At 38.9% G+C, this 14,833-nt stretch overlaps 1 protein-coding gene across 9 annotated transcripts in view; it reads left to right on the plus strand.

Annotated features, from left to right (window-relative positions):
* The first annotated feature begins 2,043 nt into the window (after positions 1 to 2,043).
* CD44 (CD44 molecule (IN blood group)) overlaps positions 2,044 to 14,833 on the plus strand; it is a 59,435-nt gene continuing 46,645 nt past the window's right edge. For 2 of the 9 annotated variants that reach the window (XM_062620238.1, XM_062620241.1), the window contains exon 1: positions 2,044 to 2,249. In XM_062620238.1, the coding sequence (XP_062476222.1) occupies positions 2,183 to 2,249 (67 nt within the window). In that variant the 5' untranslated portion in view covers positions 2,044 to 2,182. The remainder of the gene's footprint in view (positions 2,250 to 14,833) is intronic. The other 7 variants (XM_062620233.1, XM_062620234.1, XM_062620236.1 and 4 more) reach the window with 5 other exon arrangements.

A 14,833-nucleotide genomic window follows, 5' to 3' on the forward strand; every position in this document is an offset into this window, starting at 1 on the left:
CAAGAGAGTCTTTCCAAAGTGGAATACCACCCACCCCCACCAAGCATATGCAGAAGTACTGAGAAGAAGTATATCAAATAATATTCAGTATTGAGAAAACAGCCTGCTCATAAGCTGGTGTCAGAAGGGCTAGAATTAGAAACTTCAGGCCATGAAAAGATTAGGACTTTCCACTCCTGGTAAAATCAAACTTTTGCCTCTGTCATACTTGCCCACATCGCAGAAATGGACATTATCCTTCATTTGTCTGTGCCAAAGAAAACGTATTTCCATTCCATATAATTCAGAACGCAGGACATTCATAGAGAGGGATTTTATGTTCATCGAGGAAATACGACTCAAATTTTAATGAAATATTCCATTCTTTTGTTTCATCCATAGAGGTGAATTTCATAAGTAATTTAGCAATTGAAGAAAAGGTTATGCTTATTGAACTTAAAATATGCATTAACTGTGCACCAGCACTTCAAATCTCACTAAATTCATTCATATATTTCAATGGCAAAATATCTATAGCTATAAGCATACAGGTACTGGCAGAACTATTTCATTTCCACTACTACTAATGTCAAGATGTATAGGAGATGTTTTTTTCCTTTCTTTTAAAGCCATATGTTTCAAAAGAAAAACTAGCGTATTCACTAAATAAAACATACTTTATCTGTAACTTCAAAGTTGCTAGCTTCTTAATAAAAAGGAAATATTTTCACTTTAACCATGTCCCATCAGATATCCTAGACTGTAGGAAAAGCCTGTTGGAACCTGTTGGTAAAAATTTGGCTGGTTGAGGAAAGGATAGCCAGCCATCTGTAAGTCAAGAGTCAAAGAAAAGGCAAAGTCCTGAAAACCTCTTTGTGTAAAGTTCTTGCGCCGGTGACTGGAAAGACCTGTCTGTATTTTTCCATTGTTTGTGTTAACAGAGATTAAAAATTAATGAGAAAATTCTTTCAAGTGGGAGGATCAACAAAATGGTAATCTGATATAGAACTACTCATTTCAAATTTGCTGAGGGAAACTGAAATCGGGGCATTACTGGCTGCCAGTCATCACCACATGCTGGTTGTTAAAGGTGAGATGTGCTGGCTTTGGTGATCCTTAACCATTTCAGGGCACACAAACCACTGTCACAACCCTGCAGCTCCGTAGAGAGGCCTGAGTGTGGAGACACCACGACAAATGGCTAAGGTACAGAACAGATGTGACTTTTGCTTGCCTAAACAGGTTTTGAGGTTTTCACCACGGATTTCATGTGGCATCTAGAGTCACACAAAATCCCGCACCGCAATGAATGTATGTCCCTTGGGAACTGACACATTGTTTGAATGTCAGACTGCTGTACGTTCTCATCCTGTTTCTCTGCTTTGTGAATTGTGAATCGGAGGAGTAATTCCTTCTGCACCTTATACCATCAATACAATAAAATACCAAGCTTAGTCCTCATTGTCCCTGCTGACACTGGCATTTGTTGGAGCACCCTGTGCAGAGAAGCCAAGGGCAGAATGGGCTGTGGGAGACTGAACTGCCTTGATTTACCTTCTGCAGTTTATCCTCCAGGAAAGGAAGATATACATTTTAAAAAGGTTCATTGCAGAGCAAGCATTTTGCTTGCTCTAAATTAAACAGCAAAAAAGAGAAAACAGTGAGATGGGACAAAATAACCAATATTTTGGGGAAACATCCAGTCAGTTTTAGATGCTTTATTGGGCTTTAGAAACTCTAGTGCTTTATATTCACCTAGTTTGCAACAATGAGGAGATTGTAAGATGCAAGAGGGGAAGCTTATAAGAAGCAGTGCCTTTCTGAGCTAAGTCACAAGAGATTACACAAACTTTCCTGCAAGTGCAGTCAGTATAACCTCTGACTCTACTTGTGTAAGACGAGGAGGCATAGTGCCTCTTTAAAACTCCAGTGCGGCTGCTTAGTCAGTACTGGCTCCCCTCCTACACCCCCTTCTTCCACTGCTGGGTTGAAGTCACACCCATTTTTTTTTTTGCAATATGGGTGTGACTTTTGATGGAGCTCCCCCTCCCAGTTATGTCATTACTTCAGTTCCTTTGAATCAGAATAAAAAGTGCAGCAAACTTCAGACTCATTGACTGCAGGCTCAGTGAGCGTCGAGGCTTTTCCTTTTTGTGCAGCTTCCAAGGATCTCTGGTTTTTGCAAAAAAGCTCTGAGAAAACAATGGCCAGTTTCTCCTTATGGGCAACTTTTGGATTGTGTTTGCTGAAGCTTTGTCTGACAGAAACACGTAAGTTTTTTATGAGTTAAAACACTTATGGTTGCTAACAAGTTTATGTTTCTGACAGCAAGAGTTCTGCTAGGTAGCTAACAGCTTTCTTGTTCCTGTATAAAGTTTTATTATTTGTAAGAGTTACAAGAGATATTTGAGAACTGTAAGCTCAGCTGTGCTGGTCTGTAACAACCTTAGACAGTTATGTATTGCTTGTAAAGGGCAATCCCAGATCTATAAAAAATGAATTTTAGATCGTTAAGTTTAAGCTAAGCACAAAAGTACACCAGTTGATTTAGACCAGTGCTGGTAAACCTCTGTTTGACAGCGTAACTGCTGTTACACACTTAGTTTGCTCCCCCAGCCCCATCTCAGGCAGTAGAGAAAAGCGGGGGGGGTGGGGGGGGGATTGTGATGAATGGGGATGGACACACAGCCTCTGCTTCTCCCCCACCCAGCATACAAGAAGTTCATTCTTTAGTTTACATGGACTGAACCAACAGTTAATCTGTACTGCATTTGGGCATAACCTTGCTGAACAGAAGCAAAACTGCAGTGATCTGTGATAGAAATTTGGAGAACTTTTATGCCAAGGATGCTTGCTTCTGACTTCCTACCGTTTCGTTGGGGTTGACTGATGAGATTTTGGAACAAAGAGGGTTAGTAGTGACTGAAAAATTCAGTTGTTTGTCAATTAACTCTCTGTGGCTTGGTTATTTGCTTCAAACACTTGTATTTGAAAATGAAATATTAATGGGGGGTTGGGGGGAGAAGGGGATGTATGTCCAAAATGACAAAATGCTTTTGAAATTTCACATGGTGCAGTCTCAACCATGCTTGAGGGAAATGGCCATGCTTTTAACACTCTCCCTGCGACAGCAACTGCCTTGAGGCACTTTGTGGTTAGGGATAACAATTATTCTTCTACATAATTTTTCTACTCATCGGTGCCAGAAGTCTAACAAAATACATTTTTCATGGCCATTGTCACCCAAGGGCTCTGTGTGCATGTGTACAGTAAATATATTTGAACAGCATTTGTTTGAGCAGCAGTGGATACTTCTGGAATGGTTGCAGCACTGACGGGCTGTGAATGGGTGTGTTGAACAGTTCCCAGCACATCAGTGGTAGCTGAAGCATTCTCATTGCTTTTCTTTCTAAAATTGTCTGTCTGTTGTACCAAAATACTCTTGCTAAAATCAGGTATATGCATAAAGCCTTAGAGAAAGAGCAGGGGTAGTGTGGGCTAATAAAGTAAGTCTGAGATGTGTTTAAAACCTTGGCTTGATCCAAGTCTGTATGCTGTATGAGTATTATAATTATTTGGTTACCGCCTGCTCAACTGATTTCTCCTTTCATGAGCTGCCAGGAACGTCCTAAAGAAGCAGGGTCTACCCTGATTCTGGGAGTAGTGCATTTTTACAGTAAGGCGTAGCAGAAAACCCCATCATCTACTCTTCAGCATAGTTACAAAAAGTATGTCAAACTTCACATATGCCCCACAGGGAAGTTTCTTTAGTGGCTTAGCAAGGTATTAGACTATAGCTACAATATGTTTTGGTTGGTATGCGGTACATTCCAGCATGACTTTGTAGTCAGTAATGACTTCAGAAGAGCATTTTATAGTGGTTTTATTTTCTTTCTTAAGCCAGTGACTTTGCTGTGGAGTAGTGGCTATTGCTGTTGGGAGACAGCTGCCTTGAAGACAAAATTCAGATCTAGTCCTGAATTGGAATTTTGATTCTTTTAGTACAGAATGTTGTAAAATTAGAAAGGACCTGGATTTACTGCTAATGTTATTATTAAAGAAAAGATGAGATATAGACAGCAGTTGAAAAACTTGTTCATTGTGAGTTCTGTACTGTTGTGACCATACCGTCACTGACACACGAGTGAGGTCTACTCATGCTGTTGCTGTGACTTTTGTTGTCTAGGGAGTGAAGATCCAGGAGGACATAAGTACTGACATCTTGGTTAATGATGATTCTGAGGGAGATTTTCTCCTGTGACCATTACGAGTTGTAAAAATATTTCTCTCAAAGTTTTACCTGATTGACTAAAAGTGAATCATAAAATTCTGACCCCCAAACTGGAGAAGCTGGAATAGAAATAGTAGTAAAGATGAAATGAAAAGAGGGAGAATGAGTCCACCAGCGGGAGGGAGGAGCTTAGGTATTAGCACTGGAAAGGTTGCCAGAGTCTTGGCACGAGGTAAGACTTTTAAGACAGAGCTACTGTAGCTATCAGTAAGTCACAAAGGAAGGGACCTGTCTGCCTCTTGGCTTGTATATTCATCATGAAAACTTGTAAATAAAGCAGTTTGAAGGAGTTTTTTGTTAATTTATTTTCACTTAGTCTTTACAGTGTGTATCTTAGCTGTTTTCCCAAAGCTGCAAAGTAACTAGACTTTATTAAAGTTCACCTGAACTTCCATCATTGTTTAATGGAAAGGTTATGTGCCTGCCCTAGAAATACCTTGAATACACAAAGAACCAACAAACCATGGTAGAGGGTTGTCTTGCAATCTTTGGAGAAACGTGTGTTGATTCTTCAGTTACTGGTGCTCACCACAGTGTAGAACCATTACCTTAAAAACTGGAAGTCAGAAAAAGGCTTAGATACCATCATACAATTGAGGAAGAACTTCAAAAATTAAATGCTTTTGAAACCACTGGTAGCTCTAGCCAAGGTTAAATGAAATGTTCCCTCACATTTGGCGTGTCTCTCTTTCCAGAACATGGAAAGAAAGACATATGACTTTAATAGGCTAGGACTTGAAGTATTAATTTTGCAGTTATTCGCGCAAGACCTAGCCATGCATGAGGTTCTACTGTAGCCAGAATGTTCCTGCAAGATGAAATGTCCTGAGATTCTCGTAGGCAGGTATGAACAGCAAAGAGAATCATGAGCTAAGTACTGCTAAAATAGTTGTAGAAAAGATTGGTTCTCAAGAATTTCATGAAGGGCTAATAAAATGCTTTCAGTGAAGGACAACAGCCATTTCAAATTAAAGAACTTACAGAAGAGAACAGGAAAATATAGTGAGGAAAAATACAGATCTCAAAGGGATGTTCGGTGTACGGCAAGGAGCATGGTGAATTGCAAGAAGCAGTTAAAATGAGTTATATAGACAGCATGAAGTCTTGAAGAATTTAAGTTAGAGAAGAAATCTGAAATGTATCCAAGCAAGAAACTAGTGTAAACCTCTGCAGACATTTCCACTAATATGAATAGCAACTGTCAGGAATGGGGAAAATAAATAAGGAATAAATAAAATTTAAAAAGATAGTAACAATCAAATCGATGTATAACAATAGTGGAGCCTACACATGTGTGAAAAATTAGAAAACTTAAAAACTGCATTGCTGACATGACAGAGGAAGAAGCTCTGGTGAGCTCTGTGGGATACGGGTTAATTAAAAAGCAAAGGGCAAACAATGCAAGGTGGCAATGTTCTTGCCAGAGAAGAGATGGCATTCAGAGGGAGTGGCTAGACAGCAGCAGTAATTAGGCTTGAAAATAGGTTGCTAACAGACACTGTTTTTTAAGGACAGATTAGATAAGGACAGACTAGATGAACATCTTTAAAGGACAGTTTGGGTATTAGTGATTATGCTACAATCAGGTTATCAGACAGAGTAGAAGGCCTTTGCTAACTCTACTTTTTCTTTGATAAAAGAATAATTTCAATTCTGATTCTACTAGTAGAGAAGAAGGAAAAAAAATATGTAGAACTTCTCATATAAGAAGAAAAGGATAAGTTAGCCCATGATTTTTTTTCATAACTCTAGAGATGCTATAAGAAAGTGTCTCCATTTGTCTGACCATCTCTGGTCGTCTTGCCTTGCATTTCTGTTCCTGCATTAACGGATAAGTGTTTGAAAATACAGACAACATAGATGATAATTCTCACCATCACATGACATGTATTCCATTATTTACAAAACACTGATAATTTTTTTGAAAGAGAACTCTATGTGAGAGCGAGGGAGAATGTTCTGCCAAACTGTGCCCTTAAGTTGCTTTTTGCAGGACTAAGATTAAACGTATGTAGTTACCTGTGAACTGAAACCTCACAGGATAATTGTGAAACAAACATGACCCACCACAGAAATCCTGTCTGCTTTGAAAACAATGCAACACTGTACTGGAACAATTCATAGTGTGCAAAGCACATGATATTTTAGCATCAGCTTGTAACTGAGAGCATGTTTTATCAAATTTCATTTTTTTCACCACTAAATTGAATTCTCAGACTAGAGAAGTTCAGACTTCCAGCTGAAGGCCAGTAGAGTGAGAGGAGCAATACAGAGGCTGAGTTTCATAGAATAACAGAATGGTTTGGGTTGGAAGGGACCTTAAAGCTCATCCTGTTCCAACTGCTTGCCAAGGGAAGGGATACTTTCCAGTAGACCAGGTTGCTCTAAGCCCCATCCACCCTGGCCTTGAGCACTGCCAGACATGGGGCAGCCACAGCTTCTGTGGGCAACCTGTTCCAATGTCACGTCTCTGATATGTATGGTTACTACCACGCTAAACCCAGATCCACAGTCTATTTTGTTCTTTGCCTTTACCTGTAAAGGTTTCATTGTGCTATGTCTGGTGGTTTGGACTGTTCTCCAGTGGGTTATCAAAAACTGTTGGTGTGAAGCCAGTTTGGAGTAGCTGCTAGTCATTCTCCAGACTAGACCAGAAGCTCATCAGCTGTTAACATGCAGTTGTTTCTCACTCCCTGGGAGGTAATAATCATTTTGAAGCCATCAGGCACTGTAATTATCAGTGACCATTATGGATGCTGCTAATAGTGGTGGCAGAGAAGATTGTGTCAGTTCTGAATGTTTATCAGTTTCCTCCCTGCCAAATCACAGGCCTCCCTACAGTTGCATCAGCAGCAATATCAGTAGCAGCTGACTGTGATTTTCCTCCCTTGCTCAGAGCTCATCCAGCCCAAGAGACGACAGAGTAGCTTGTCATATGAATGAGTTTGCAGGCAGCAATGTGAATGGCAGCTGAAAGAGGGGTTTTCCTTGGAGAATCTTTTCAGCCAGCCTGAAAGTTCAGCTAATTGAGATTTAAAGCTCAAACCTCTGTGACTGTTTCCTGCCTAACGAAACCTGCAGTCATATTTGGAGTCTGTGCCTCCAATTAAGAACATAATTGAATTCTCTTTTGTACATTCTGGCTTTGGGACTTTCCAGTTCCTCTGCATGACGGCACTGGCTGCATTATATAATGCAGCAATCTTGTTTCAGTACAATAACCTTCAACCCTCATACTGTGAAACATTAAAAGAAGGAAAAAAAAAAACAAACCCAAAACAACAGAAAGGAGTTGAAGAATAATTCACAATTTTTGCAGTTGCTAACATGGAAAATCAAGCAACCATGTCAATTCAAAGTAAAAATCACAGAGGAGACTTGAATTTTACTTACATTTACAGTCTGAAAAATACATGGCTTCACTTTTCTTTTTTCTTCTGTCAATGACTGAGCTGGGTTCAGTAGTTGGAAGCCCCAAGAGACTCTGTTGTGTCTTTGCAAAGAAAAAGAGAAAAAAAAAGAGGGAAAAAATCAGACACGCAGCAGCTGTGTGTAAAACTTCTGTCTGTTTCTACTAATGAATTTGTTCCAAAAGCAATGTGAGATTGTTATAAAAGAGGTTGCCAGGGTACAGGCTGACAGCTGCCTAGGAATACAGCATTAGCCAGCAATCATGTACTGCACAGTTAATGTCTGTTTTATTAAATACCTGCTTTTGTAAATAAGAAGGTGCCTTAGACAGAACATATAATAGTAAAAGAAATTCTGTTGTGACATAGCCCTTGTTGATTATATATGTCTCACAGCGGCAGCATGTCAGCAAAACAGGTTCTCAGAAGCGTATTTCCCTAGGGGGCTTTTTTATTGTTATTTTTGTTAATGGATAGGTGTCTGTAAAGAAGCAGGGTGTGGTATGTGTGGGTAGATGTAAAGAATAGTTTCTAGCTGTGTTCCCATACAAAAGTGAAAGGCTAACTAGAACTCAGCATACGGTCTATGGCCACCCAGGGCAGATGTAAATGAGCTCTGTCCAGGCAGCAAACAAGCTGCTGTCCAAATCTGGGTCTAAAATTCAACCACCAGTCTTAACTGGCAGCGTCTCTGAGAAAAAGTATCTTGCCATCTTATCAGGGAGGCTTATCAGCAAGGGATTGCTATCACACTTTCTAGAGCAGCATGGCTGCAGCCCCCATGCCCACTTAAAACAGACTAAGCAAGCTGGCAGCTGCTCTTTCTATCACGTGGAAATGCAATAGTCTGGTGATTGTGATGGTAGTGATTAGTTGTTTATCTGCCTACTCTTTGCCATCAGCCAACTCACATCTTATAGATAAGATGGAGTATCCCTATCACAGAATGAGGAGAGTAAAGCACTGACAGATACAGTACAGTGCTGGTAGGGAGAGCCAGGTCTTCCTAACTCCATTCACGGTGCTCTGGTGATGCTTCTACATGAGGAATAGTTAACTGAGCAGGTTCAAGGGAAAGTAATATTGCCAATTATAAAGATGCATGATTCATTAATAATGAAGACGCTGAGGGTGAGGCCTGAACTCATCTTAATGTTTTGCTTTCACTCACTTCCTTATTCTTCCTCCTACTGCTTGATTAGGTGTCCTCCATTTATTTACATGTCCTTTCCCTTTTCCATCATTCACTCAGGCATGCAAATGTAGAAAAAACCCACTCGGGCTAACGAGCCTTTATGTTCACAAATGTTTTGTTCTCCTTTCCTATGTCTTGCTTATGCATAAGTTAGACATATAGGAACATTTAGAAGATGTAAGTGAAATAATATGTATTCTGTGCAAATCAATTTCTCCAGTAACTGGAGAAATTTATCTGATAAAAATCAGATAAAACTTTTCTCATTTGCTCTGACCATTTTCTCCTGTTTCCTTGTGTGTGTGTTATTTATGCACACACTGAAGACTGTCATCTACATTCAGTTCAATAGTGCATGGCTCCTGTTAAACAATAGCAAATATGAAGTAAAGCTTTCTTAAAAAGTTCTTATTCAAGACTTAGCTTTTTATGATGTTTGAAGCTGTTTGGCAAATGAGAACTGACTTAAATCTTTTGTTCTACTTTCAGACTTCAAGAACTTAAAAATTAATGTAATTATAAACTGAAGAATAATGTCTTATGTTTAGTCAAGTTTCTCCTCTGTTTGAAGCAGTACTTTCTAGTGATAATTATCAGCTATCTTCTTGAGATCTTGGAGGTATTTGTAGATAAAGGCTTTATACTCTGAGAAAGCAGAGTGCTGAGAGACATATATTGATCAAGCAAGTCAGAGGAGGAGCTATTGTCTCTATCCTAAAGGTGGTCCACCTGGTCATGATGCCAGAAGGCCAATGGCCAGAACATTGCAAGTCCAGACAAGTTTGAGTGTCAATGAACCAACTATCTGTAACAAGGTGGTACCCAGCAATATCTTTTAAAAAGCCATGCCTTCTTTTGAACAACTTTGTTTCTCACACTTACTCATTGTTTTTGTAGAACCACAGAATGGATTGGGCTGGAAGGGGCACTGAATCTCATCCCGGTGCACCCCCGCCCCGTCACAGGCAGGGACATCTTCCACAAGACCAGGCTGCTCCAAGCCCCATCCAACCTGGCCTTGAGCACTGCCAGGGATGGGGCAACCACAACTTTTCTGGGCAACCTGTGCCAGGGCCTCACCACCCTCACAGGGAATGAGCGTCTGCCTAATATCTCATCTCAATCTCCCCTCTGTCAGGTTAAAGCCATTCCCCCTTGTCCTGTCACTACAGGCCTTTGTCAAAAGCCCCTCTTCAAGTATCTTACCAGCCCCCTCAGGCACTGGAAGCTGCTCCAGGGTCTCCCTGGAGCCTTCTCTTCTCCAGGCTGAACAAGCCCAGCTCTCTCAGCCTGTCTCCAGAGCAGAGCTGTTCCAGCACTCACAGCATCTCCATGGCCTCCACTGGACTCGTTCCAACAGCTCCACGTCCCTCTTGTGTTGGGGGCTCCAGAGCTGGATGCAGGGAGAGGTCTCTCTCTGGGACATCTGGCCAAAGCTGTCAAATAAATCTGATAGACTCTTGTCAGCCTTTACCTGATAGAAGGTTATATTTTACCCAGTAAAACTTCTGCTCACCAGCCTAGTCATTCTTAGATTAAATGAAATGTACAGACCAAGTTCTTCCAAGAGACAGGCCTCAGAAGATTCTAATGACAAGAAAATTCTCATTAATATTTGTAATGATTTGGTTTTGATTTCAGCCTACTGCGTTGGCAGCTGGCTTATTGTCACTGTGTTCAGCATCAGGTGAATAGGGCAGGAGGATCCAGTGACTTCAGAAGATTGGTATTAAAGAATACCATTCTTATATTGCACTCACAAGAGTCACTTTGTGTTCTTGGGAGGAGCAAAAACTCTTAGCACAGAAAGTAAAAATACTTTTCTTGAAATCTCACTCTGAGGTTTAAACTTTCAAACTTTTCTTTTCCACAGTGTAATAAAATCATTCCATAGCCTTCCACCAAAGTGGATACTTGGTGGTTTGAGTTCATCACTGAATGGGCACAGTACGTTTTAGACATGCAGCTCTCCAATTAGTAATACTTGTATTAAGAAGTAATAACAAGCAGACATTGTGACCACGTGAAACAGCTTCCTACAGTGACTGCCTAGAGAGAGTCTCTTTCCTCTTTTTACGGCTTGCCTCAGAAAACATTTAAAGATGTTTGAAGATATAAAAATGATTCCAGCTAGTGAGAAAGAAGTGAACTGTCAAATATGCTCATAGCAGGTTTTTTTTTTTTGTAGTCCTTTGGAATTCAGTGTTGTTTAGCCCCACTTCACAGGTAGGGAAACACAGAGAAAGCAAAAAAAGTCACCCAACAACATACCTGTAAAAAGAACATGTTCTCCTGAGCCCTAGCCTGGTCTAATCAACAGGATTAGCGCCTCTTTCGGTTCAGTTTCAGAAAGCAGCTGTGATATCACACACAGGGCTATTTCAACTGAAATAAGCATTATTATTATTATTTTTCATAAGAAAAAAAGAAATTCTTGTGCCAGGACTGGTGCAGAAGTGAACAAGAGTGTAGAGGACTGGGAAGTGACAGAAAACTCAGGAAACTCTCTTCAGTTGCTAAATGTTTGGTAATCCATCAGAGACCCTGGCTGTGCAGTCTTTCAGCTGCATAATGCATATAAGAAAATCCACGTAAGAAAAGTTTCCTAATTTTTTAAACACCCTTACAAACCACTGTTTGCAGACCTGCACTGTATTTAGTAACAGTGTTTGTCAAATACCTTATCTGACTATTACTCATAGTGCTCAGGTCATTTCCCATTATCAACACCAGTCACAGTCATATTACTGCTGACTCACAGCAATTGTTAGGCAACTTATTAACACCTTTTTTCCACCCTTGACGTGGTACAAATATATATCCATAATGTTAGCCATAGCAACATGTCAGAATCCTAATACAAGTCTTTCTTTTGCTTTTTAACTCTACTGGTTTGGTCAACAGATTGCTATACTAGGAGATATCCCAGTACCTCCCACCCTTCCAAAGCAAACAGTTTTAAGAGTCAGATGAATTATCAGTGTTTTGGGAATTGATATAGTAATGACTGGTAGCAGATCATCTGGAAAAGTGATTCCACTCTGTGTAAGCTACTTCTGCTGTTCCTAAGAGAAATCTCTGATTTCTTTAAAGAACTTCCCACTTTTATTTTTTTGCAAGCATGTTATGAGATCTTCTGATTTCAGAGTCCTTTACTATCTTGCTTTCTTTTTCAGCTCTGATACAAGCTCACTGATCTCAATTGGTGCTGTGTATACATGGTAATAATGGGACACACGAGACCAGTTTTTGCTTTGTTTGGTGTACTTGACAAGACAACTCAATGAGTTTTGCTTCAAAAATGTAAATAATTTCTTTGGGGGGTGTTTGGGGGGGAATCCTGTGGTGCCTTATTAATGATAAATTATCACCTGTTTAGGATTTTCTTTTTGTTAAGATGGCTGAGTCCTGATTTGCTATTTGAATTGACCCTCTCAGAGTGAATCTGATATCATGATTCTTTCCAATGTCATGAAACTCACCTTCATTGAGGTTTGTCACTGTGTGATCTGCCAAACACCAATTTAGTTCTGTATCCTTTTATAAATACAGTTTTATCTCATTAAAATAGAAGATTACTAGAACCAATGATCATCACAGCAAAAACACTGATTTCACAATGATTCCAGCACTTTTGGGAAACAATGATGCTTCCCTAATTGAGGATGATTATATGCAGACAGTAATGCCTTGCTCTTATGTACCTCCAACACCTAAATATATGTAGGATTTAATACAGTATTTAAATTTACAGACTATTAAGGCCACTGTCAATGCCTCTTACCCATTCTTCCCTCATGCAAATGTATCTTCACTTCCTCTTGGGAGCTGTTCACTTTAAATAAACTTTTTTTTTTTTTTTTAATAGGAAAAAATATAATAAACCCAAGACATGTAATTAGTCTCACTACAATTGAGATAGCAACAGTATTGTGTACTTACTAATGTTAACTGCAAACTCTAGCTATTAAGCATGTCTTTATACTAAGCCAAATAGAAAATATTTGAAACTAAGACTGTAAGAATTATTCAAGAAATTTAACTGAGCATCTAGCTTGGGATGCAGCAAATAAAAAAGAAATGTTCATTTCATGAGTTTAATTTTTTTCAGTAGCGTGTAGTATGATTCCCAATTGCTCCTAAGACCACAATGGTTACCAATTCCTCTATTGAAAATATACTTGTGTCTGAGTACCTCTTTAATTTTTTATGGAGAGGAGCACATTGAGATTAACCCATTTTCCATATCTCAAACTGCAGTAGTTTCTACACACAGCTGAATAAGCAACTTTCATCTTTCGTTATTGCCTGTGAATTAGTCCCTTCAGACACCTTCCATGATCTGTTCTTCAGAGAATGCTTTCTTCCAAGATTTTTTCCTTACTTTCTCTATCATATCCAGCATTTCTGGTCTCTTCAAAACACACTATTTGTAAGGTGTTGTGGATAACAATGACCAGACAGCACTGCTAGCAGAAGTTGCTTAAAATCCGTTACTCAAAAGCAGGATTTCAGTGTAACATCACAGGAAGAGTCAGATGCTTTTTGCTTAACCATTGATTCCAGTAAGTAACTTTCTCCAGTTTTTGTTTTTGGTTTGATTATTCATTGAGCAATTTTTAGGGCTTAGAACTCTTCCATATAACTCTTCATAATGCAGACGATACTATACCTTATTCTGTTTTTCTGTGAAAAACACAAATATTCAAAAGTAATGTTTTATCCATGTTTAAAGCTGCAAATTTACATAAAAAGGTTACAGCTATTTTCTTAATCTAAGAAATGTGAATTTAGTTTAAGCCATTGCGACTTGCATTACATTGGAGGTTTCAGCTCGCCAATCTGATTTGTAGCAGGACAAATTCAATAGATTATTGGATAATATTTTGATCAATATTCAATTAACAATGATGATCCCTAATTTAAGTGTGAATATTGTGCTACATTCTACGTTTCTGTAACCTACCTCTGTGTGAATTTGTACATATAACTTCTACAAGAAGCTTGGGTTTCATCTCAATTTTTGCAAACAATGGAGAGAGGTTGTGAAAGAAACTGGAAATGAGTTCATCCACATTCTGGGGGAAGCTGAGTTTGGGATAAGTACTGATATGTCTCCTGTTTGGGCAGTCTTCTCCTGACATTATTTGTTACTAGGAAGTCCACAAGGGTCATTTGTCCTTTGACATGTCTTGCATTGTGAGGCCTGTTCTAAGCAGCCTTCTTTTTAGTCTGTCTGCCATACTAATGTTATCTTTGTTTTAACTGGCTGGGGTTTAGCACTCTTAAAAAGATTCTTGGGGTTCCTTTCTCTGTCGTTTTCTTGTGAAGTGGACTTTTTAAAGTCAATAGATGTTCTACTTATTCAGCATCTTTTTTTTTCTCTTTTTCACTTTTGATCCTTGCTTACTTTTCCTTAATGAATTTACTATACAAAATGAGTTTTAAATCAAAATACCTTAAAAAAGGCTTAAAATTTAAAAAACTTATTAGAGATTTTCCTGTATAACTCAGAGGAAAAGAAGCAATATTAAAAGCATATGTTTTAGTCTAGAAATTGTTTACAAAAAAAAAAAAATCAATATCATGTGGAAAACACAGTCAAATCAGAGCTGGTATTATTATTGAGTAGCAAATTAAAATTAAAAAGCTGTCATTTAATTGGACTTAATCATAGGTCTGATTTTGTGTTAATTTCTTATCTAAATAGCCATAGCACTTAAATCAGACTTCACATGACTTGTCAAACTCAGGTGGAAGCTGAATATATAATCTGTAAGGACACAATAAAATAACAAAGAAATAGTTCTTTGCTCTTACAGCATTCTTTATCAGTAAATCTAAAATTGCTCTATTAAGGAAGGTAGCTGCAGACTAAGGAGATAGAGAGAGATGACTTGGCTTATCCAGGTTACATCAGTGGGTAACTGACAGAGGAAGGAATATGCATAAGGCCCT

This window comes from Pezoporus occidentalis, unplaced genomic scaffold, assembly GCF_034315485.1.
Source record: "Pezoporus occidentalis ecotype Australia unplaced genomic scaffold, CSIRO_AGI_Poc_V1 ctg22, whole genome shotgun sequence".
Classification (NCBI taxonomy): Eukaryota; Metazoa; Chordata; class Aves; order Psittaciformes; family Psittacidae; genus Pezoporus; species Pezoporus occidentalis.